The sequence below is a fragment of the Squalius cephalus genome (assembly GCF_949319135.1).
Source record: "Squalius cephalus genome assembly, chromosome: 3".
Lineage (NCBI taxonomy): Eukaryota > Metazoa > Chordata > Actinopteri > Cypriniformes > Leuciscidae > Squalius > Squalius cephalus.
In genome coordinates this window covers 6374730-6402009 of record NC_137124.1, presented here as the reverse complement: position 1 = coordinate 6402009, position 27280 = coordinate 6374730, and the positions used below count along the sequence as shown (strand labels likewise).

Genomic DNA, 27280 nt, shown 5'->3' with positions numbered 1-27280 from the left:
TATAACAGCGTCTGACATGTTTACGTGAGAAAGTGACAAACCACGTTAAATCCAATCAGAGCAGTCAGACTGAAACAGATTTCCAGAAATGTGATTTGAACAGGGTTTTAAATGAAGCTCAAAACGGCTTTGTAAAAATCTTTTTTTTGTTGTTGTTGCTGTTCACACTTGTTAAAGGGATAGTTCACTCAAAAATGAAATTTACCCCATGATTTACTCCCCCTCTAGCCATGCTAGGTGTATACGACTTTCCTCTTTCAGATATATTATTTATATTAAAAATGTCCTGGCTCTTCCCAGCTTTATAATGACAGTGAATGGAAGCCCACAATTTGAAGCCCAAAAAAGTGCATCCATCCATCATAAAGTAATCCATATATGTCTCTGGGGGTTTAAATAAAGCCTTATGTAGCGAAGCAATGCATTTGTGCAAGAAAAATATCCATATTTAAAACATTGTCAGCTAAAATAACTAGCTTCGGACAGACGGCCGTATGCATCGATTTATGAAAGAGTGACACTTGACCTGACACACAACGTAATGACGCACGCGTCAGCACAGCGGATAGAGCAAAACAAAACACCGGTCACGAATTAGAAGTTTAAAACCAGAATTTTTAAAGAGAAATGTCTGAGAGCTTGAGTTTGTTGCCCAGCCCTGTTTGTTTGAACCGCCAGAGATATTTTTCTTACACAAACGTATCGCTTCACTTCAGAAGGCCTTTATTAACCCACTTTTTTCCATTCACTGCCATTATAAAGCTTGGAAAAGACAGGAATTTTTTTTTAATATAACTCCAAATGTATTCATCTGAAAGAAGAAAGTCATATACACCTAGGATGACTTGATGGTGAGTAAATCATGGGGTAATTTTCACTTTTGGGGGAACTATCCCTTTAAATATGATCATAGAAATCCAGCATTGCATCAGTTCAGGCGACGTCAGTAAAGCTTGTATCAGCTGATAATCAACTGTTTCTGATGAGTTTTGACACACACATCACAGGCTCTTTTAAATCCCCACTCTTCTGTTGCATGTCTTCACACTGGATTTAACTTCCCTCCTCCATCCCCAGCTCCACCTTTAGCCTGGAGATCTGTGATCTAATCTGAGATCTGTCTTGTGCTCATCTTCATTGATACCACTAAGTTACATGTACATCGTCCTTTCTCATGTATTTCGGCTTATTTATAACAACTCGTTCAATTTTGTGAATTTTAACTAGGCCTATGTTTTTTATGCATGATTACTGGATCTGTTCTGTTACAGTAAAGGGGACTTGACTTGCTGCTCGTAGGAATGGCTGCATTTGCCCAGAACAGAGCCATATTGCCAACACTAACTGCATTATCATTATAATAAATATACATTTGTGACCCTGGATCACAAAACCAGTCACAAGTCGCACGGGTATATTTGTGGCAATATCCAACAATACATTGTATGGCCAAAATTATTGATTTTTCTTTTATGCCAAAAATCATTAGGATATTAAGTAAAGATCATGTTCCATGAGGATATTTTGTAAATTTCCTTCCATATATATAAAATATTTATTTTTGTGAGTGAATGCAGCACAATCGCGAACGGAAATGGAGAACTTTAAAGGCGATTTTCTCAATGTTTCGATTTTTTTTTTGCACCCTCAGATTCCAGATTTCAAAATAGTCGTATCTCGACCAAATATTGTCCTATCCTAACAAACCATACATCAATGGAAAGCTTATTTATTCAGCTTTCAGATTCTGTATAAATCTCAATTTAAAAAAAATGACCCATGTGACTGGTTTTGTGGTCCAGGGTCACATTTGACAAAAGTGGTCCAGACTGAAATAAAAACACACATCAAATTGAACAGGGATGATACACAAGTTATACAGTCCAGCAATAGCATTAAAGCAGCTGTTTAGTTGTGAATGTTCAAATATAAATTATGAATGTTTACATGTATATAGTTTGTTGATTAGTCCATGTTGTTGCCAAGACTTTATTCTACAGAACTTGTAGATTTACTGATACTGACGTCAATATGCAAATAAAGAAAAAGAGAGGTGGACAATGCACAAATAAGGAGGAAGTCAAATATGAAAATAAGTTTTAGAGAAATACACAAATGATGTGATGAGCTGAATGAGGGATGAGAGCAGATATAATAATCACGTAGTTTAAATCTGCAGACAGAAACATCAGACTCAGGACAGAAACACACGACCTCTAAAGTAAGAACATGTTCATTCTTCAAACACAATTACACTTTCAGATGTTAATATTGTCTCAACGATTATGTGTTTCATTCATGTTTCTGAAATTGCCAGATTTTACTCCAAAATGAATTTGTGAATGTTCTGAGTTTTTCAATGTGTTTCTTCCTCAGAAATGGACCAAACTCTATATTTGATTCTTCTTCTCATTGGTGAGTGTGTTTGTTGTATTATTTATGGTTTATAGTTTTATCAGGTTTGACCCTGTTATGAAAAGCATTAAATCAAACGCTCTCTTTCACAGCTCTCTGCTCCGTATCTGAATGTGTTCAGCGTCAGTATCACTTTATAAACGAGAGGAAGAACTGGACTGAAGCTCAGAGATTCTGCAGAGAGAATTACACAGATCTGGCCACCGTTGACAACATGAACGACATGAACGAGCTGAAGAAGAGTGTGAATGTTGGAGGTGTTGGGGATATCCGGATTGGGCTGACGAGGACGAGTGTTGATGAATGGCAGTGGTCTTCAGGTGAACCTGCGCTCTATCTGAACTGGAGACCTGGACCACCTGGCAGAGATGAGTGTGCTATGATGAGAAATGGAGAATGGCATGATTGGCCATGTATTAACAGCCTGACTTTCATCTGCAGTTCATCTAACAGTAAGTGCAGCTCCATACAATCACAATAAACAATAGTTCATAAAAATATACACCATACACTGTACAAAATGTTAATGCAATAAATGCTTCTACTTTTTAATGTAAAAAATATAGGTGAGATTATGGATATTTGTCCAACTTTTGTACAGAAAATAAACCGATATTGAACACTGATGTTTTGTTGTTGATAACTGTGGGAATCTGCCATTAGAAAGCCCAGAGAATTTTTTATTTATTTTTTCTCAAAATTTATACTGTTAGTGATACATTCAAAATATCAGACCATTGTTTTGACCAACATAAACTGTAATGAATTAATGAATCCATAAAATCTCAACATATAATAGACATGACATCTTGCCCCATCTTGATATTTATGAACAAAACTTGTGTCCTGAGAACAAAGTTCAGTGCTTGTCTTTTATGGAAGTAAAATAATGTCAAATGTTTTTGAAACAAAAAGCCTGTTGAATTGCACTTCTTGAAAAAAAATAGGCATTGCATTAACCATGCTTGCATTTTAATGCATTGTATTTTTAGGGCTTGCATTTTTATGGGCTGAAATTCAACATGGTTGAATATTTAAGCTGTGAATATTTCAATTAAAAACATTTCAAACACATTTTCATTATTAAAAATGCAATAATCCATATTCACCTTTCATATTTCACTTCCAAAATACTCAAACTGTTTAAAAATACAACCTATAATATTCAACAGGCAATTTTCGGTCCATTTTATTTCGCTTTGAAAATTCGCTTCCACAAATTCGGTGGTTCAAATTCGACAGAAAATATTACGTTGACATCCATGAACTGCAGGAAGAGCAGTAGATTACCGAGCGTACTCTCCATCTGCTGTTAGTCGGCTTCACCAGCAGGTGGTGCAAAAGCTCGTGTTGTTGACGAAGACAGAGCAACAGTTAGAGCAAGCCATTCATTCATAAAACTCATTTAACAGCAATGCAAGTGTATTTGTGATTATTATGACGGCGGTTTTATGTCAAATTCAGTGTCTTCACAGTTACTTTCCCTGTGTAGCCTACAAGCATCTTATTGGGGATGTAGGCTGTAGGCTACTATATAGGCTCGATGGACTAAGAATATGAACGTAACGCGCAAAGTTTCATGCAGAGCGTTTCGTGATATACTGGCATAAAATCAACACTTGATCAATACTAACACTTTCTCTCTTCTCTTCTCTTCTCTTCTCTTCTCTTCTCTTCTCTTCTCTTCTCTTCTCTTCTCTTCTCTTCTCTTCTCTTCTCTCTACACAGCAAAAACTCCAGTGTTAAATTAACACTCCTGGGAGTGTATATGAGTCCACACTCAAAAGTGTAAAGTGTTAAAATATGAGTGTTAAATTAACACTCAAGAGTGTTAAAGTTAATGAGATAATTAAGTGATTAGTTTAGTGATGATTGATCATTATTGAAGACACCTGATGATAACAAGCAGAATCACTGAAGGAGAAAATCACAAATTGTAAGTTACCATTAATGTGATGGGTGTTTGCTTTAGTTGGGCTCTTGGCACTTTAAATTTTGCTTGTCTGCTGTTATTGATTTATAACAGTCAGATGAACAAAGAGACAATGTGATCTGATGGTGTTGGTTATGTTTTGACATAATCATGTTGTTATCAGTAAAACAAAACTTATTGAGATGGCTTAACTTGTTAATTACAGCAGCTCTGTGAATCTACAGCATATGATTTTCAGTATTTTTCATATAATCCAAAAATATTTCATAACCATTGCTCTGATCAAAAGACTTTCAAATGAATTCATTTAGAAACACAGACATCAATAATCAGCCTGTGAATCTCAACAATGGTGACAATAATAAAGCATGTTGCAGTGGCTGCCACCAATCACAACTCATTAATGGCTCCCATCATGCATTGCGGTATGAATAAATTATGATCTGAATTGCCTATGTAATTTACTTTTCTAATTGAATATTCTGCTCGTCACCATTGTTGAGATGCATAGACTGAATCTTGACATCTGTGTGTGCCTAAAAGAATGATTTTTTTTTTTTCAAAACAACTTTTAAGAAATCCTTTGTATTATATCTAAAATTCACAGTTATGCTGTAATCAACAACATAAATCTAAGTCAGAAATAAGGATCTTAATGAGTTCAGTGATCAATTTCAAATGATGATTGTCGTAATATAACCAACACCATCAGATCACTTTTTCTCTTTGTTCATCTGGCAGTTATAAGATACAACAGCCAAACAAAATCTAAAGTTAATAATATAAGGGTCTAGAGCCCAACTAAAGCAAACACCCATCACCATAACGGTGGCTTACAATTTGTGATTTTCTCCTTCAGTGATTCGGCTTGTTAACATCAGGTGTCTTCAATAATGCTCAATCATCACTAAATTAATCACTTAATTAGCTCATTAACTTCAACACTCTTGAGAGTTAATTTAACACTCATATTTTAACACTTTACACTCTTGAGTGTGGACTCATATACACTCCCAGGAGTGTTAATTTAACACTGGAGTTTTTGCTGTGTGGATTATTGAGCCACGACAGAAGTTTCCACTTTGAATGCTTTAGCCTGGCTGTTTTTTCTCCAGCATCTAAAGTGAGAAAGAAAACAATAACCAAAATGTAAATGTAAAAAAACAATGGTTGACCAAAATGTGAAGTATACACTTGAGTTTTCCCTCTATATTTGTGCAAGATTTCAGTCATAGATAAATTGTAAATGTTTGCTTGATTAGACATTACCTGTCTAGCGACGTATGTTTATGCTGAAATATAATATTGGTTTGTGAATTGGTTTGGTTTGTTAAAATCCCCTATCACATGTCATTTTGTAGCGAACTGTCTTGTGTGATTAAAGTTTTGAGCTTCAGAACTTCCGATAACATAGTGAGTTTTTAGGGAGCGAATGTTTCAGTGCACTGTAAGAATTTTATGATTAAGACGGCCTTTAACCACTGACTACTGAGCTAGAGACCTGAGTGATATGCACCCAGAGTTATGCACCTTGATTAGCTTGTTCAGGTGTGCTGGTCTAGGTTGGAGTAAACCTCTGCATGTAAGTGGACCTTGAGAACAATGTTGAGATCTCCTGCAATATGTTCTGAACTTACAACACTGGTGTCCAGACCAAAGTCCTGCAGAGCTTCTGGTGGTCCTGGATCAGCTGCTCAGGTCTGCTTAATTGGGTTTGGAGCTAAACTCTGTGAAGCTAAACAAACTGTAAAGGGGAGAAGACAAACAATATTATTATGTTATAATTTGTTCTGTGTTCATCTGCTTACCTGTACAAAGTATGCATCATGAATAAGCGGTATATATTGAATTTGATCTTTTAATTACACTGTTTTACTACATTAATACTAACTACAAACCTGATAAAAATGGCTGGTGGGCAATGGAAAGCCTCCAGGTGGGCGTAATGGTGTGACGTCACGTGATAACTATGAATTAACCATACAGTGCGTACTTTTAGGTTAAATAAATTAGCTTATTTCCATTCATCCATTGACCAATTGTCAGCAAAACCTTTACAAAACTATCAAAATATCTCATCTACACATAAGATGTGATTACAAGCCCACACTTACAGCTCAAGTCTATAGTTAACCTAACGTTACCTCTAAGTTAGTTAGCTAGATGCTAACGGACTTTTTCGAAGACACTAAACCATTTCTATAAAGTAAATATTCAACGGAAGCGAGTGATTTACATGAAAGAAAGTCTCAGAAACATTTGTATGTACTATTTGTGTAATTTTATGGACTGAACTTACCTTAAAGTAGTTAAAACAACAGTGAGAGACGTACATTTCGCTGATTGTCAGTTGAGCTGCCGTCTCGCTTCCATGGTTACGCCCTCCGCTCCAGTTCAAATGCGGCTTGAATGTTCAGCGCGCGCGCCCATTAAAACACGTAGAAGTCACGCAGCATTTACATACATTTAGATTGATGGAGTGAATTATTTGATAATCAGCTAAAATATCCTGAAACCTGATGTATTATTAAGTGGATAGTAGGCCTGTGGCCATCGCAAACTGTAAATGGAATGAAAATATGAAAGCATTGAAAATGTAAAACATGTTTGAAGTCATTTATATATATAATAGGCTACATTATAATATAATATGTCTACCTTTAGAAATGGTAAACGTGGTGTAGAAATAAAATAGCAAAAACTACATGATATAATTATGAACATATTTTTCTCATAGGCTACACAAATTTACAGATGTAACACGAGGAACAAAGCTTAAGTATTTTTTAAATGTAGCCTATTTCAAATATACAAAATGTATTTCAATATATTTAACAGTGCTTCACATATATATATGAATATATTAATATTCACATATATGTGAATATATTAGTGCTGTTGTTTATCGGGGTCTACGCAGTGCTTAATTTGTAAAAGGGAGGATCCTCCCCTTACACTGCCTACGTAGCTTTATGGCACCAGAGAATTTTTTAACATGTGCTGAGGGGGTGCTAGATCATTGACGGGGGGAGCTGCGCAAAACTTGGCCACTAAATATTTAATATTCAGTTATGTTATTGATCACAATTAAAGTTTTAATTTCATTAAATTGAACAAGCGCAACATTCAGCATTCAATCAAATATTCTATAAGATAGGCTATTATTAACAATAATGTTATTTCAACACAATATCTCATTATTTCGACATAATATGTGTGCGTGCAACAAGCAAGATGTGCATTTGTAAATCCGGTGACGCGTGTATTGATTTTTATTAATAAACAAGTGTTTTCTCTGATAGTGTCGACTCGGCTGCAAAGATGAAGTTGACGATCGCCATCTCCGTGTGAACGCGCCTAGAGAGAAATGCACATAGGCCTAATGGATTACATAATCATAGAGTAGCCTTTTTCTTTTTTCGTTTTGATTTATTTCGTTTAAAGACATTTCAAGCTTTGTGTATTTGATGTATTTTTCATGTCTGTGTGAGGCATACACTGAGTTTCGTTAAGTTAGATTGAGATGCGCTTAACGTGCAATGAGTGACCGCGCGGGCGCCTCCGTGATTGTCTGTTATATTTGCTTCTTATTAATTAAATCCAGGCATGGTTGATGAAAAATTGATTAAAATTAAGATACAATTTATACAAAACGAAATTCACTTTAAAGAAAGGTTTTCTACAAAACAAAACTTGATGAAGTGGTCAAAATCATGTCTGACCCGCATGTCTCATATTGCGCATCCTATCTTACTCATTCGTGCTGTTCACTTTTCATAATCAACATAAATGGAAAATAAAAATAAAACTAAAACTATAATATTTTAACAAATATGAAACTAAATGCACTTTTTTTAATGGCTACAACAGTATAGTAGGCCTACATACTCTCTCTTTGTACAAATTGCACATTCATTTTTCTGAATTTTGCACACACAAGTTGAAAGGCATTTGTTCAAATCAAGTTCACGGATAATTGTGCGTGCATTTATTAATCATTATTATGATACTAAAATCATAATGCTATGTACAAAAAAATCAGATGAGCCCAGAATATGAACACAATTACACATTAAGCATTTTCCTCCCATAGAAAACCATTATAAGAACGCTTAATGTGGCTTAATGCAGATTAGAATGTCCCCTATTTTGTCGAAATAACGAGATATTATGTCAATACTAGGCTACTGCTGTGTCCACCGTGGTCTCCACATTCTTGATCAGCGGAAACGATTTTTGCTTGTTTGGGATCTGACTGGCCAGGATTTATGCCAAATCATGTAGGTATTAATATGGTTTGCGAACGTGTAGTTTTGTGCTTACAAATAATGTATTTCTGGCATGTGCAGTGACACGTAACTTTGAAACTATTTCTACAATCTATTTCTTCACTTGCTACAATAGACTTTCATTGTATTTATGCTACATTAGGGCTATATGTGGTCCAAAACAGACGAGCGTCTTGGGTTAAATAAACAAAGCCAAATTTTCAAGTCTTTTTTTGGGCTAAAATTGGACCAAATCAGACGGACCAAACAAAGCCCAATTTTCAACGTCTATGTTTGGGCTAAATTTGGACCAAATCAGACGGACCAAACAAAGCCCAATTTTCAACGTCTATGTTTGGGCTAAATTTGGACCAAATCAGACGGACCAAACAAAGCCCAATTTTCAACGTCTATTTTTGGGCTAAATGAAGACTATAACGGGCCGACTTGATTTAGCCCAAAAAACAACGTCTTAATGACGTCTGGTGCTGGGTGGGTAGCATACACGTTTCTAACTTCAATAGCAAACTTTAATTGAATAAATATAAAAAAATCCAAAGGGTGCGCATTATGCCTGACACTACATGAACACTTTATAGTTGGTTTTATGACTGTAAGTTGTTCTATTCAAATGCTATTGAAGTTAGAAACGTGTATACCAAAGTCGTATAGCCTACACTTTAGAGACGGTCCCTAAATGTGCGAATGTCCAACGTCAAGCCAACTTTATGCCAGTCTATCACTGGGAAACGCTCAGCATTAAACGAGTTTGGTCTTTTATATCACTGTAATTAGTCCATTAAGCTATACGTTAAGCGTTTTATATGTCCAGCTGGTGAATCCTTAAGTATTGAGGGAAACCCTAATAGCTTGCATGCAGCACATCGCCACAATATAAAGTTAAGGCAACTAAACAACCAAGAGAAATATATGTCAACCTCAAAAATGTAATATTGGATCTGTATATCCGCATCGGGGAATAACATTATAATCTTGTTAACGGTAGAGAAAGATGCTTGTAGGCTACACAGGGAAAGTAACTGTGAAGACACTGAATTTAACATAAAACCGCCGTCATAATAATCACAAATACACTTGCATTGATGAGTTTTATGAATGAATGGCTTGCTCTAACTGTTGCTCTGTGTTCGTCAACAACACGAGCTTTTGCACCACCTGCTGGTGAAGCCGACTAACAGCAGATGGAGAGTACGCTCGGTAATCTACTGCTCTTCCTGCAGTTCATGGATGTCAACGTAATATTTTCTGTCGAATTTGAACCACCGAATTTGTGGAAGCGAATTTTCAAAGCGAAATAAAATGGACCGAAAATTGCCTGTTGAATATTATAGGTTGTATTTTTAAACAGTTTGAGTATTTTGGAAGTGAAATATGAAAGGTGAATATGGATTATTGCATTTTTAATAATGAAAATGTGTTTGAAATGTTTTTAATTGAAATATTCACAGCTTAAATATTCAACCATGTTGAATTTCAGCCCATAAAAATGCAAGCCCTAAAAATACAATGCATTAAAATGCAAGCATGGTTAATGCAATGCCTATTTTTTTTCAAGAAGTGCAATTCAACAGGCTTTTTGTTTCAAAAACATTTGACATTATTTTACTTCCATAGTCTTTTCAGTGTGATTTTATTTTCTTCAATTGTTACAAGTGTTACAAAAAAATTATAGTTATTTTGATTTGGAGATTGTCATCCCAAATTACAACATTTCCAAAACTGGCAAGTTATGTTGCTTGTGGTTCTCCCACTCACAAACATTTCACATAATGAACACAAAAGACTCAATGGATCAATGGATACATTGGCACATTTTTATTCATTCATGTACTACACAGCACAACACACACACACAGAACCAAAATGATTCGCCCCATATTTTCAACTGAAATATTTGGCAGGCTTCTTCCATTTCATCGTCTCTGTGTCCTAGAAAAATAGAAGTACTGATTACTGTAACTGTAACACATCCTTTTTACAAAATGGAAGCATTTAGAAATCTCTATCTGTATGTGATGCACCTCAAGTTTGGCCTCCTTCATAGTGGACAAAGACATAAGGAGGCAAAGACAATTAGAGTGGCATGAATTTCATCCGATACTTGTCTCCTCCTCCTCCTCCTCCTCCTCCTCCTCCTCTTCCTCCTCCTCTTCCTCTTCCTCCTCTTCCTCCTCCTCCTCCTCCTCTTCCTCCTCCTCCTCTTCCTCCTCCTCCTCCTCCTCTTCCTCCTCCTCCTCCTCCTCTTCCTCCTCCTCCTCCTCCTCTTCCTCCTCCTCTTCCTCCTCCTCCTCCTCCTCTTCCTCCTCCTCCTCCTCTTCCTCTTCCTCCTCTTCCTCCTCCTCCACCTCCTCCTCTTCCTCCTCCACCTCATCCTCTTCCTCCTCCTCCACCTCTTTCTCCTCCTCCACCTCCTCCTCTTCCTCCTCCTCCACCTCCACCTCCTCCTCTTCCTCCTCTTTCTCCTCCTCCACATCCTCTTCTTCCTCCTCCTTCTCCTCCTCCACTCCAGTGTCCTCAACCTCTTCCTTCATGTCTTTCTGGATCCATTGTTCCAAAACTGAATGAACTGACTCTGGTCCTTTTATCTTTCTATTGAAGGATCTGATTGTTGTGTGATCAACAGTGGCGTGGCGTGGGGAAAATTTCTGAGGAAGCCAATTAAGACACAACCTCTACACAGCAAAAACTCCAGTGTTAAATTAACACTCCTGGGAGTGTATATGAGTCCACACTCAAGAGTGTAAAGTGTTAAAATATGAGTGTTAAATTAACTCTCAAGAGTGTTGAAGTTAATGAGCTAATTAAGTGATTAATTTAGTGATGATTGAGCATTATTGAAGACACCTGATGTTAACAAGCCGAATCACTGAAGGAGAAAATCACAAATTGTAAGCCACCGTTATGGTGATGGGTGTTTGCTTTAGTTGGGCTCTAGACCCTTATATTATTAACTTTAGATTTTGTTTGGCTGTTGTATCTTATAACTGCCAGATGAACAAAGAGAAAAAGTGATCTGATGGTGTTGGTTATATTACGACAATCATCATTTGAAATTGATCACTGAACTCATTAAGATCCTTATTTCTGACTTAGATTTATGTTGTTGATTACAGCATAACTGTGAATTTTAGATATAATACAAAGGATTTCTTAAAAGTTGTTTTGAAAAAAAAAAAAATCATTCTTTTAGGCACACACAGATGTCAAGATTCAGTCTATGCATCTCAACAATGGTGACGAGCAGAATATTCAATTAGAAAAGTAAATTACATAGGCAATTCAGATCATAATTTATTCATACCGCAATGCATGATGGGAGCCATTAATGAGTTGTGATTGGTGGCAGCCACTGCAACATGCTTTATTATTGTCACCATTGTTGAGATTCACAGGCTGATTATTGATGTCTGTGTTTCTAAATGAATTCATTTGAAAGTCTTTTGATCAGAGCAATGGTTATGAAATATTTTTGGATTATATGAAAAATACTGAAAATCATATGCTGTAGATTCACAGAGCTGCTGTAATTAACAAGTTAAGCCATCTCAATAAGTTTTGTTTTACTGATAACAACATGATTATGTCAAAACATAACCAACACCATCAGATCACATTATCTCTTTGTTCATCTGACTGTTATAAATCAATAACAGCAGACAAGCAAAATTTAAAGTGCCAAGAGCCCAACTAAAGCAAACACCCATCACATTAATGGTAACTTACAATTTGTGATTTTCTCCTTCAGTGATTCTGCTTGTTATCATCAGGTGTCTTCAATAATGATCAATCATCACTAAACTAATCACTTAATTATCTCATTAACTTTAACACTCTTGAGTGTTAATTTAACACTCATATTTTAACACTTTACACTTTTTGAGTGTGGACTCATATACACTCCCAGGAGTGTTAATTTAACACTGGAGTTTTTGCTGTGTAAGCTGTGTGTTTTAAGGGGTGGGGGGCAGAAAATCATATGTTACCATTTATATGTTGCTATTTGGATGAACTATTAGAGCGCCCAGCATCATCTTACCGGGACTTACGCTTGTTACATCCAACACTTTGAGCACGGACGCGCTCTCTCTCTCTCTCTCTCTCTCTCTCTCTCTCTCTCTCTCTCTCTCTCTCTCTCTCTCTCTCTCTCTCTCCCTCTCTCTCTCTCTCTCTCTCTCTCTCTCTCTCTCTCTCTCTCTCTCTCTCTCTCTCTCTCTCTCTCTCTCTCTCTCTCTCTCTCTCTCTCTCTCTCTCTCTCTCTCTCTCTCTCTCTCTCTCTCTCTCTCACACACACACACACACACACACACACACACACACACACACACACAGTCAGTCCTCTTAAACATCTTTCATGGTGTTTTTTATTAAAAAATTCGCAGATAGGAAACGCCAACGGTAAGCAACAAGAAGATAACCTTTTTCATTTAATACACCCTTAAATCGGTGTGACGCTCATGTAAGGATATACAATAGCGGTTATTCACAAACAATCACAACAATAAACAACAAAGTGCACTCACATGCTGCCTAATCAAAGCACGCAAGAAACAGTAAGAAGAACTATAATCACATTAAAAAAAGAACACATCGCTAAATGGGCAGTTCAGACCAGACGTGCTCTCTCTCTCTCGCTCTCTCTCACACACACACACACACAGTCAGTCCTCTTAAACATCTTATGGTCTTTTCATTAAAACATTCGCAGATAGATAGGAAACGGACGGTAAGCAACAAGAAGATAACCTTTTTCATTTATTTTACACCCTTAAATCGGTGTGACGCTCATGCGAGGATTAATAGCGGTTATTCACAACAATAAACAACAAAGTGCACTCATGCTGCTTAATCAAAGCACGCAAGACACAGTAAGAACTAATCACGTAAAAAAAATCTTTGTCAAATAGAAGACAGGGCCAGCAAAATAGCCGCTGCAGATTGGCGCTACCAGCTAGCCACTCAGTACGGACGTAATTCTCCTCATTGAAAGTCCGAAACCCTTTCTTCCACTCAGTGCGGAGCATTAGTTTTGGTGTTGGCCTGCCATCGGATTTAATTCTGACTTGCTGCTGTAGAGGCAGTTTAGTAAAAGATTTTTTTATCAAATACTCCAAATCTCCACCCTCCATAATTACAATTAATAATTTTAGCTAACTAGCTAAACAAGATGTCAACACAAATCCACAAATCTTCCGCTATTTCATTCATTCATTCATTGACGATGATAACGTGATGTGATTGGCCTGATGCCAACAAGTTCATGGCTTCCCTTGACACTGTCCTGACCAATCACAGGGGAGCAGTGTCGTGACATAGCGTCACCTGATTGGTTAATCATTCTTTTTTTTTTTTCTATCAAGGGATGCCAACTCAGCCTGGCCTCCTCACAGACACAGGGTGCAGTACCATGTTTTCAACGCTCATTCACCATGTCACTTTTATAGGGGCGCTGTTTTACACATCATAAAACGCTCAGTAATGAATGAGAGACGATGAGGAGATGACAGAAGAGTAGTAAACTATGAAAACAAAAGTGTTTATTAAATGACGATTATATTCTGAAAAAGTGAGGAAGCCTGGCTTCCCTTGGCCTCCGCAAGAAAACGCCACTGGTGATCAATTCTGACTCTTAGTGTTTCCACTTGAGTAATTGTGTGCTAACGGAGCTGAAGCTGTGCTGACTTGAGTGAACAATATTGAATGCTAGTGCTTTATAAATGGCAACATGGTGTAGGCAATGAGAAACGAAGGGATTTGTGTGTAGAGTTTAGCAGTGACAGTTCAACAAATCTTACTCATGTGTCAAAACAGGGGAATAGTGTTAAAAGTTTAGGGAAATGGGTGTGTGCTTTTTGATAAATGGCATTATGGTTTTTAAAATTTTAGGACATTTTTAAGAAAAACTGTAAGCCCAGGGTACATGCAATTTTCAGCTATTTCTTTGGTAACTACATTGTTATTATGTCAAATAAGAGATACATTTATTGTTTTTTGTGTATGAACAAATAGTACTTTATCATTTTATATCATTTTCCTTTAAATTGAAAGATGAGTTTTATTAGCTTACGTTCAAAGCTAATCTCTATGTCAAACCATTAGCCTTACAGAAAGATAGACTGCCAAAGAATTAAGCATGTGAACGGCAAACAATAAATGTTTTGTGATTCATTTAACATTAATTTACAAATAAATACATGATAAATTGTTTTGTAGAGAATATTATATTCATAAATTCACTTTTTTAAAAGATGGGCTTAAATGGTACAGTGCCACAAAACACATGCAAAGTACAGCCAACACAAGCTAACCTTGAATGAAAAAAACTTAACATTTCTCAATGTGGGCACAATGAAACTTACTATGATACTAGTCCACAGTATATTAAAGCTCCATGCATGTATTTGTAAACATATCTTACATTTTTAAAGGAAAACATCTTTTTTTCACCATTACTCACTGTGGAACCATTATAGCCCACCTTATGTGTTTCAATGAGGAATCCCTCTAATTGCAAACTTTGATAAATTTTCTGAAAATGTTTAATGATAACATGTCTTTGTGTGCTTTTACTTTACTAACCTTTTAACCTTACCTTACTTACTACCTTAATTTACAAAATATTTAGATAAGCCTACAAATTAAACACATTCATTCAAATGAGATAGACCCCATTTTGTCCTAAAGCCCCTTATGTATAACCGGGCATAATTCGGGAGCCAAGCCGAGTTAATGCTTGAGATTCTGGGCATGGAGAGGTACATTCCCCACAGTCCTGAGCCCCTGGGACCGTCCGGCTCCGAGATACCGCCACTTCCTGTCCAGCTTTGACCGGGCAAAACTCGGGACCCAAGCTGATTTGGGGCTCCGGACTCCGGCCATGGAGGGGTCACCCAGTGGGCTTTCTTCCCGAGATATGGTCACTTCCTGTGGAAATTTGATCGGGCATAACTCTGGAACCAAGCCGACTTAAGGCTACACTGTTAAAAATGTTCGTAATTTTAACAGTAAAAAACTGTAAAAAAGCAACGGAAAAAAAATGTTAATTCCTTAACGGTATGCACCCTTACTATATACAGTGAAAAACTGTAATAGCTCTCACGGGACATTTCATGTAATTGTACATTAATATACTGTTAAATGTACGGATTTTGGAAGTACACTGTAAAAAAAAAAATTACCGTTGCATTTACCGTACCTTACCGTAAAAAATACGGTAGCAAATGTTTACTAATTTTACAAAGTTTTACATCATCGAACTAAAAATTACGGTGAAAAACTGCCAGCTGGTTGCCAGTACTTTACCGTAAAAAAAACGGTATAAATATTTATGTTTTACGGCATTGAACTAAAGTTTACGGTAAAAAACTGGCAGCTGGTTGAAAGCGATTTACCGTAAAAAATACGGTAGTAATATTTTAGGTTTTACGGCAGTGATCTAAATATTACGGAAAAAAACTGGCAGCTGTGGTTGCCAGTACTTTACCGTAAAAAATACGGTAGAATTGTTTTTGCTTTTACGGCACTGAACTAAAGTTTATACGGTAAAATACGGTAGTAATATTTTAGGTTTTATGGCATTGAACATTGAACTGAACTTTTATATAAAAAATAAAAAATAAAAACCTGCCAGCTGTGGTTTCCTGTAATCTAATTATTTAGAATTACCAGAGGTTTAGACGTTGATGTTTTATTGAAAATGATAAAGTTTGAAGTTACCATTATGGAGATGAGTGTTTGCTTTAGTTGGGCTCTCTGACTTTTTAACTTTAGATTTACTCTGACTGCCTTAACTGTGTGGTTATATAACACAAATGTTATGGCATGAAAATCAGAGAAAAAATGTGACCAGGTTATGGCAGGTTAATGATGAGAAAATCGTCATATTCACTGATTCACTGACCTCATAAAGAGTCTTATCTCTCACTTTGAGCGAAGTGATAATATTGATTATAATATTACAAATAAATCTTTCATATTATTGAGTATAATATTTCTGTAAATGAGCAACAGATAATCTGAAGAACTTTAAAAATACATGGTGTAGAAAAAAGGATTAAAACTACTGCTTGATTTAGACCAACACAGACATCAAGATTCAGCGTATGAATCTCAACAACGGTGACAATCAACACAATAATCAGATAAAACTCTGAACATCACAAAACAAGCTACTAAAAAGCTGCAACAAAAACAACATCAAAAATAAAAGCAGATATAATAATAAAAGAAAATACTAAGGCAATTCAGCATAATGTATTCCTGCTGCAATGCATGCTGGGAGATACTGATGAGTTTTGATTGGAGGCTCAATTAGGGCTGGGCGATTTAAATCGCGATATGGTTATGCGCATCTCGTCAGTAAAGCCGGTTCCTTGATTAGTAGTAAATCACCATCACCTGCTTTCAGATGAAGCAGCATTTAGGGCTGAGGAGATAATTAAGTGATTAATTTAGTGATGATTGAGCATTATTGAAGACACCTGATGTTAACAAGCAGAATCACTGAAGAAGAAAATCACAAATTGTAAGTTACCATTAAGGTGATGGGTGTTTGCTTTAGTTGGGCTCTAGACCATTATATGTTTACTTTAATATTTACTGTTGTTTGTCTGCTGTTATTAAATTATAACAGTTAAATGAACAAAGTAAAATGTTATCTTCTAGTGTTGGTTATGTTTTGACATAATCATGCTGTGATCTGAAAAAGGAATGTTAGGAATGATTTTTTTTTTAAAACAACTTTTAAAAAATCCTTTATATTATATCAAAAAGTCTGGGCATTTATGCAGATTCACTAACCAACAACATAAACCGAAGTCAGAAAGAAGAATTTTAATGAGTTCAGTGACATCTGTGTGTGCCATCATTGATTCACAACTGCCATCACACGATTCATTTTCTCTCTGATTTCCTAGCCATAATCAACATGTCTTATAAACACAGAGTTACAGCAGTCAGAGAAAAACTAATGTTAGAAAGTCAAGAGCCCAACTAAAGCAGTCACTGATCTCCATCATGGTGACTTCAAATGAAACAATAAATCATCAACATCTAAACCTCTGTTAATTCTCAAACAGAACTGTAGACGTCTGACAGAAATAAAGTCAGTCTGGTTAGTAATAAGTGAAGCTGGTAATGCTGTTTGTGGAGTTGTTTAATCCTCCTCTGCTGAGATCTTCACAGATTTAATGTCTTCTTTTATCTTCAGTTGATTTCATCTAAGGCTGTGGCTGAAGTCAGTTGTAGTTCTTGTGTTTCTGCTCGTCTCTTTTTTCTGTTCCTGTTGTTTCTCTAAATGGACATTCCCAGAATTCCCTGTGTGACACTTCACATTTGATGCTATTTAATTTAAATAATTATGTTTCTTCTTGGTTTTTGTTATCAGTTTATATTATATGTTTTTGGTTTATATTACATCATATATTGTTTAATGAATGTTTATGCCATTATTTGGAGTCATGTGTGTATGTCACCATGATGGTGTTTTGTGTTTGTGTGTATGACACTGTGCACCTTCTCAATATTACCATGTACCTCAGTTTGTGAAAAACTAATGGTATACTTAAATCATCGTGGTTTTTTTTTTTTCTTGTTTGCCACTTGTGTTATTATGATGGTTTTCAGTATATTGCAAAGATATAAAGCAGACTTTAATACTTCAGTGAAATTTAATGATAACATTTATCGGTTTATGTAATCTAACGGTTGTCCCGTGAAAACTAAAAGGTTCCTACTGTATTTTTTACGGTAAAATACTGGCAACCAAGCTAACGTTTTTTACCGTAAATTTCACAGGGTTTTTATTACATTGTGTTTTTTTGCCCGTAAATTTAAATCACGTAAAACATAAAAGGTTGCTACCTTATTTTTTACGGTAAAATACTGGCAACCACAGCTGCCGGTTTTTTACCGTAAATTTCACGTTTTTTTTTTAACAGTGTACATACTCCAGGCATGGGGAGCCAACTATAGGAGACCCCCCTAACCCCAGAGTTTGGAGCCCCAACTCGGCTTCCTTCCCGAGTGTAGCGGCCCCTTGGATTTACTGATCAAGACGCAGAGAGTTTCAAACGGGTGTCGATTTATTTCTTCCTCTCAACGAGCACCATGAACACTGTGAAAACTACAAAAGAAATACAAAATGCTTCTATGTAGCTTCACAAATAATTTGCACATAAATCGTGTTCACATATTAATCATGTTTACACCCAATACAAATCATTTTAACTAATAACCAATATGAAATATGTTTTTTAAGCCTTTATGACAAATAAAATATCACATGCTTCCTTTAAATTAAATAACCTACAATACATTATAATTGTTCACAGAAAGAATATACTGTATTGTTTTATATTGATGACATGTGCAATTAATCCATTAACAAATGAAGTCATGACATTCTCTTTTCCTTAAACAAAATTTCTTCTGATAATAATACACACTCCACACATTTTCCTTCATACCTCATTCCGCTCCAAGGGCGCTAAAAAGAATTTCCGCCATAAGATAGCATGCTCTCTAGCTCGACACACCCTCACAGTTCGTAGCTCTTAGAAATAACAATAACACAGACTCCCGGTGTGGGGGCCCACAAGGAGTCCCCCCTAAGCCCAGAGTATGGAGCCCCAAGGAGGCTTGGCCTCCGAGATACACCGGTCAAACTTCCAGCTTGACTCCATCCCACCCAGGGCTCTAGTCAAACATTAGCAAAATTATTTTTTTAACCCTTCCCTGTCACTGGATAAATATATTGATGTTATCTGGAACACTTGCGGGCTTAAATGGTGCCAAAGTACCAATTAACATGCCAGACTTCTGACTTTATTCCTAAAATATCTTAATTTTATATTCTAAAATGTACATCAACTGATTAATACATTTTCAAATGAGAGATAAATCTTGCATTTTAACAAATGTTTTTTTTTTATTATAAACCATGCCAATATCTATAAAAAAAATACAATTTTGGTGGGCTTAATAGTTACACTTACCCTTAGTATTTTTGATAAATCATCTTAGCGCCTTGATCTGCGTGATATCGCTTGATTCGTTCAGCTTTCAGGATCTCAACAGAAACCCGTAGAAACGTCATTCTTAGAGGAACTTTAAAGGGATACTTCACCTATGGAAAGATAAATGTGTATTTAAAATGGGTCATTTATGTAGAAGAAATGTGAAATTATTTTTGAATTTTGAGCTTTCTAGACTGAGAAAAGCCAGAAAATGTCAAGTCAAGTCAAGTCAACTTTATTTATATAGCGCTTTTCACAATGCAGATTGTATCAAAGCAGCTTCACAGTATTAAATAAAATAGTACATCAGTGTTTGTTTCTAGTGTAAAACGTCCACGTTTGGTAATGCTGATCAATAGTATTGTTGATTGATTGATTAAATTAAGTATCCCCAACTGAGCAAGCCAAAGGCAACAGTGGCAAGGAACCGAAAAACTCCATCAGGTGACCTAATGGAGAAAAAAAAACCTTGGGAGAACCCAGGCTCAGTCGGGGGCCAGTTCTCCTCTGGCGTTTATGAACTAGAGACCGGATTTAACTGTAAGATTAAAAATATTATATAAATTCCTGGCTGAAGAGATGCGTCTTTAATCTAGTTTTAAACTGGGAGAGCGAGTCTGAGCAACGAACAGTATCAGGAAGGCTATTCCAGAGTTTTGGAGCTAAATGTGAAAATGCTCTCCCTCCTTTGGATGATCTGGATATCCTAGGTATGACCAAAAGCCTCGAATTTAGTGATCTTAAAGAGCGCGATGGATTATAGGGCGATAGAAGATCCGTTAAATAAACTGGAGCTAAGCCGTTTAGGGCTTTATAAGTCAGTAGCAATACCTTATAATTAATACGGAACTTTATAGGTAACCAATGTAGTGATGATAAAATTGGTGTCAAATTTTCTTGATCTAGTAAGAATTCTAGCGGCGGCATTTTGGACTAACTGTAGCTTGTTTATTGAGGATGCAGGACAACCAGCTAATAAAGCATTACAGTAATCTAGTCTCGAGGTCATGAACGCATGAACTAACTTTTCTGCATCAGAAACAGATAGCATGTTACGTAGCTTAGCAATGTTTCTAAGGTGGAAAAAGGCTGTTTTTGTAACATATGAAATATGATTTTCAAAAGACAGGTTGCAGTCAAGTATAACACCCAGGTCTTTTACTGTAGAGGATAAAGTAACAGGACATCCTACTATGTTAAAGTTGTATTGTGAGAGGTTTTGTGGGTGGTTTTTTGAACCGATAAGTATTACCTCTGTCTTGTCTGGATTTAATAAAAGAAAATTGCGCGTCATCCAATCATTTATATCTTTAACACACTCTGTCAATTTGGATAATTTCGCGTTTTCATCCGGCCGTGATGAAATATATATTTGAGTGTCATCAGCATAACAATGGAAACTAATTCCATGTTTCCTTATAATATTTCCAAGTGGCAGCATATATATTGAGAATAATAGAGGGCCTAACACAGATCCCTGCGGCACTCCATAGTTTACTGGAGTTATGATCGATTTTTCTCCATTTAAATAGACAAAATGGTATCGGTCAGATAAGTATGATCTGAACCAGCTTAATGCTTGTCCTTGAACACCAGTATAATTTTGTAGTCGATCTAAGAGTATTGTGTGATCTATAGTATCGAACGCAGCACTAAGATCAAGTAAAACTAGTATTGAGATACAGCCTTGGTCAGAAGCTAAAAGTAAATCATTTGTGATTTTAACGAGCGCAGTTTCAGTGCTATGGTGCGGCCTGAATCCAGACTGAAACTTTTCATAGATGTCATTTTCTTGTAAGAAAGAGCCTAGTTGGGCAAAAAATGTATTTTTGGCTTATGTGGATGAAATACAACAACTCCCAGAATGCACTTGCTTTGCTGCCCTAGGAGGCCACTCCCAAGCCACGCCTACCGGTAAGAGAGCGCAGTTGAAAACAACAAGGCTAGGCTACTAGTGAGTCTCCGTGACGAGTCTACCCGGGATTTCGAGATCGCCCAAAATGTCCGGGATTCGGCTTTTGCGTTCTACAGTCGCCATTCATCATGTTTACTGTGGCGAGCAGGACGAGGCTGAGGGCCGCGGGAGAACGACGTGAGGCCGATGGCGTGATTACTGATGAGCGACACCTGTGAGACGCACCGGTCTCGTATCTCTCACGGAGGAGTGGGAATTTTCTTAGCAGTGGTCATCAACCGATCACTTGTTTAGTGTTCATGTAAACACTCAGATGATTCACCAATCGGAATGAATTCAGTTAGATTGAAACAAAAGGTGTGCATGTAAACAATGAATAGCGTCTGCAGAAAGCAAAAGCTGAATCCCGGACTTTTTGGACGATCTCAACGGCCGGACATGTCCGGGAAAAAGAGGATGGTAACCCCTACTACTCAGCTTTGTCCTACTACTCAGCTTTCTCCACAGAACAAGAGCCTGATAGCTTAGCGTCCAAAAAAATGTGGCTGACACTGTGTACATTCTGTGAGTGAGATCCCACCCTCTATGGGCAGGTTGAAAACATGCGGGACAGCCCCTACTACTGGCTCTAGTCTTTAGCCTCTGGCCTAAAAATCCTCTGATGACGCAAAACGACGATTTTTGCGTCATTGGAGGATTTTTTCCAGACAAAAAATACATAAATCTCTCATCTCAGGGGGACATGAGGGAGGAAAGTGTAAAAGTTAATCACGATTAATACCATTCCAAATTACCATACATCCTTTACAGGACATATAAATAATCCCGCGGTAACTAAAGAGCCTATCTTTTAGTCGTGCTTTTAAGAGTTAGGCGATCAGTCTCTACAAATTCGTATTTTATTAATAAAGATAATAAGGATTATAAATATAATAAATGTCCCCTTCGTAGTATAAGTTTACCTGTTTAGGTACTCTTCAACCGTGTTCGCTATACAACAATAACCCTGTCGTAAGCTGCCTCTTTGGCTAGGCATTGTAAACAATCAAATCTTACAGTGCATACATTTTCTTATCAGAAAAGAATGCTCACCCTCTTGTAGTTTTCCTCCAGCTAGGACCTTCCTGATCCAGGGGGAAGAAGGTGACGCGTACTCAAAAATCCAAGTTCCAGTCAGATGATTGTAAAAAATGTTTAACAATATTTATTAAAATAATAATAATAATAAATAATAATAATATAATAATTACAGATTATAATAGAGTACTAAACTAACAGAGAAATATTAGCTAGGCTTAAAGCTTCTTGCATCCGCAAACTGCTGGCGTTCCGGATTGGAGATTGCAAGGAAGAGCTCTGAGTCCTGTCCAGGTCTCTTCTTTTATAGTCCGAATTGAGGTATCTTCATCATATTTACTGTAAGGCACACATGATTTCAACATCACATGTACAACTGCTGATCCCAGCTAGTGTAGTCTATTTCTGTACCCGCCTGACTGTCCAGTCAGTGGCTGTCCCTCCGAAGATACAATAGCTCCTTTGTATGTGTGGACACAGACCCTTGTCACTGCTCTCTCATGTGACTTGAGAGAAGCAGCAATGGACAGAAAACTCTTTATTCAAAACAATATTTTTAGACAGTCATATGCTTTAGTAAACCAGAAAGCGCATCTGCAGCATTATTAGTTACAGGCTTCTTATTGTGACCCTTTCTGCATTGACGTCGAGTTTGAGGTGTGGGTGAAGTGAATGAAATGTCGCTCTCAGGTGGAGCCTCGTGACTTTGCAGCACAAAAGCACGGTAATTTGAAAATACTACAGGTTTTCTACTGATACAAAGCTTAATGCTAAATCCTGAAGTATCCCTTTAACTGAACTCACATAGACACATTGTCCATTACAACGTGAAAAACCAAACAGACTACAAGACAAACACTAAAAATTATATTGCAACAATATTAATTTATATATTTTGGTACTTTACAATATAACATTTTTGGATTCAATATTTACTGACTTATTTCTAAGGACTAGTTAACAAACATTTTAACCTGCAGTTTAACATCTTCATCTGTTTGATGTTTCTCTCATTCAGCTCTGTGTGTCTGAATCCAGAATCCCAGAAAACCGTGTCAAAAAACATGATGGAGAAATAAATAGTTGCATTAAAATTATCAGGAAAATTCACAAATGTTACTTCATATTAAATCAGCAAAATCATTATAAATATTTTGTGAATATTTAATATATCATAAGCTGTAGAAACAGTCTTTGAACGTGTTTCTGATGCTTCCACCGCTGCGCTTATTCACATGCAAACTATAAACCGAAGTAAGAATAATGAACAAACTGATTTATGAATCTTTTTCCAAATTTTTGTTTTTCTTAAAGTGAACCCAGGACTCGTCTTTGTCAATCAGATGAAGAACTGGAGAGATGCTCAGAGTTACTGCAGACAGAATCACATTGATCTGGTCAGTGTGAGGAACCAGAATGAGAATCAACAGATTCAGAAGTTCATCAATGATAGTCACAGATCTAATGATGTCTGGATTGGTCTGTTCAGAGACCCATGGCAGTGGTCAGATCAGAGTAACTCCTCATTCAGAGACTGGGCTTCTGGTGAACCTAATAATGCTGGAGGAAATGAAAACTGTATAGTGCTCAATCCGAATAACCGGTTCACTCTGGGTAAATGGTATGACGGCTCTTGCGACGGCCCACTTCCTTTTGTGTGTCATGAAGGTGAGCAGATCCTCACAAACACACACAATCCATCCATCACCTCCAGATATCTTAAAGTTCACGCTACATGTCTGACATGACAGATTCCTCCACAGTTTTTGTTCTGCATGTTGTTTTTGATCAGTCTCTCTCTAGTTTTTGCTTGTGGTTTGTTTTGTGTCCAGATAAACTGATTCTGATCAACGAGACTCTGACGTGGCCTGAAGCTCTGAGATACTGCAGACAGAATTATACGGATCTGGTCTCGGTTCATTCAGAGGAGATGCAGCGTCGTGTGATGAATGTGGTTAAACGTGCGTCTACTGAGGCGGTGTGGTTGGGTTTACGTCACTCCCGTATATTGGGCATCTGGTACTGGGTGAGCGGAGAGACCGTGTGCTATCAGAACTGGGCTCCAGGGAACGGCACAGGAGACGAGGACTGTGAGTCTGGAGTGAGATCTGGAGCAGTTCAGTCTGGAGGAGATCAGCGCTGGATCAGCCGTCCTGAACACCACAAACTCAACTTCATCTGCAGCAGATCTGAGGAGTGAAGGATATGTTTGTGTTCTTTCATAACTGGCAAACACTTCTTGTACTGTTTTTATCAGTGCTTATATCAATTTACAATTTACAATGATAATTTCTATTACTGAAGATTATCGTATGAGTCTTTTTAATATCAGATTTTAAAATACTTTTGTGCACCGATATTTCTCTCTCTCTCTCTCTCTCTCTCTCTCTCTCTCTCTCTCTCTCTCTCTCTATATATATATATATATTGTTTTATGGTGCTTAATTTAACCCCTTGTTTGGGTCTTAAATATAGACACCTTCTACCTTATTTTGTTTATTCTCAGGTTAGGTAAAGTCAGTCGAATTCGTTCTAAACAATAAGTATATAAATTTCCATACTTACAATTCAGTCGAAAGACTGCTCCGTGGTTTAGTTCAGCTCAATCTTTGGTAAAACAGAGACTTAAGGCAGGCAAGCTTCTTAATTTCAATTAAATGTAATTTTTATTAAATACAGGTTAACTAGTTTACATAAAAGGTACTAATATATAAAATAAAAATAAAAGTAAATCAAAACCAAATAATTTACAAGCTTTCATCTTCATGAGGCGCAATGGCAAGGCATCTAACACCGGAGAGGCCGTCCTTGGTGAAACAGTGTCTGACTTTGACATTCCTTACAATACTTTTTATAGTCCACACGCCCTCCACACAGATTCAGTCCTTTACAGACAATCTGTCCAATCCGAAGTGTTGAACTGTCCTCCGTTCTGGAAACCCCCTTGTAAACTCCATATATAAAGCTCTTTCCTTTGTTCTCTTTTGCTTGCTGCTCTGGACCCTCTGCCTCTCTCCTGCGTCTCATGCTCCTCATCAAACGGGTAATGCTTGCCATTTCTACTTTGCTAAGTTACATGCTTTTCACTACTTAATGTTACTTCTATCTATTGATTAAATGCTTAAACATGAGCACATTATTGTCGTTTCTTGCACGCATTATTACAATAAAAAGTTTATTACAAAAACAAGTTGCAGTGTCTCTCTGAACACAACAGTTCAATAATAAAGACCTTTACAAAACCATCTCCATTGTCTTTCTTAATAAAACAATTTCACAATAAAGGCTTTTACCAAACAAGTTGCATTGTCTCTTCTTAATAATCCAGATTCACAAATAAAAGACTTTTACAAAACAAGTTACAGTGTCTTTTCTTATATAACACACTATTTTACTAGGTTATAAATGTGGTTAATAACATACATACTTTATATATGAAGGTCACCGATTAATACAGAATAAATTGCATATATATATTTCACTTCTAAAACTACAATGGTGATTAATATCATATCAGCACATATATATGAGGCGTTCTAATAGAATAAATTGCATGTTTACTTAACAATATATATATATATATTGTTGTGTAATATGCAATTATTCTATTCTAATTATGTCTTTTGGTACATGAAGTACTTAATGGGTCAGTAAACCACAATTGTAACCTTGTAAGTGGAATATATGCAATTTATTTGGTGATAACTAATGCCTCATATGTATAGGCTTATATATGATATAACCACAATTGTAACTTTGTAAGAGAGAGTGTTGTATAAGAAAAACACTGCAACTTCTGTTATAAAAGTTTTTATTATGAATCTGGTTTATTAAGAAAGACACAACTTGTATTTGTAAAAGTTTTTATGAATCTGGTTTACTAAGAAAGACACAACTTGTATTTGTAAAAGTTTTTTATTATGAATCTGGTTTATTAAGAAAAACACTGCAACTTGTTTTGTAAAAGTTTTTTTATTATGATAATGCATGAAAGAAATGACTATACTATATTCGATGTTTAAGCATTTAATCAAATGAAAGAATAAACTACAGTAGGTAGTAATCACACTAAGTAGTAGAAAACATGTATCTTAGCAAAGTAGAAATGGCAAGTATTACCCCTTTTGATGAGGAGCATGAGACGCAGGAGAGAGGCAGAGGGTCCAGAGCAGCAAGCAAAGGAGAACAAAGGAAAGAGCTTTATATATGGAGTTACAAGGGGGTTTCCAGAACGGAGGACAGTTCAAGACTTCGGATTGGACAGATTGTCTGTAAAGGACTGAATCTGTGCGGAGGGCGTGTGGACTATAAAAAGTACTGTCATGAATGTCAAAGTCAGACGCTGTTTCACCAAGGACGGCCTCTCCGGTGTTAGATGAAATCTTGCAAATTATTTGGTTTTGATTTACTTTTATTTTTATTTTATATATTAGTATATGTAAACTAGTTAACCTGTATTTAATAAAATATATATATAATTGAAATTAAGAAGCTCGCCTGCCTTAACCCTTTAAGTGTCACCCCCCTTTTTTTTTAATATACATGAAAATGCACATTTCGACTTTAAATGGTTGTAATTAAAGAATGACGTAAAATTGGTCTTGTTTTAAAGAAGACATTTGGCAGATTTTTGTTGAAG

The 27280-nt window shown here is 36.5% G+C and overlaps 1 protein-coding gene across 1 annotated transcript; it reads left to right on the top strand.

Moving 5' to 3' along the window:
- Positions 1-2162: 2162 nt before the first annotated feature.
- On the top strand, positions 2163-25879 carry LOC307155393 (C-type mannose receptor 2-like). Its single transcript, XM_079865993.1, has 5 exons — positions 2163-2221; positions 2377-2415; positions 2508-2867; positions 23956-24309; positions 24474-25879. Exons 2-5 carry the CDS (start codon positions 2379-2381, stop codon positions 24839-24841), a joined length of 1119 nt encoding a protein of 372 aa, XP_079722119.1. The 5' UTR covers positions 2163-2221; positions 2377-2378; the 3' UTR covers positions 24842-25879.
- Positions 25880-27280: the final 1401 nt, after the last annotated feature.

Excerpts from the sequence above, each read along its gene's own strand:
- LOC307155393 (XM_079865993.1), top strand. The coding sequence starts at position 2,379 with ATGGACCAAACTCTATATTTGATTCTTCTTCTCATTG. Across the intron at positions 2,868-23,955 it reads CATCTGCAGTTCATCTAACA|TGAACCCAGGACTCGTCTTT; the intron begins GTAAGTGCAGCT and ends TTTTTCTTAAAG. Across the intron at positions 24,310-24,473 it reads TCCTTTTGTGTGTCATGAAG|ATAAACTGATTCTGATCAAC; the intron begins GTGAGCAGATCC and ends TTTTGTGTCCAG.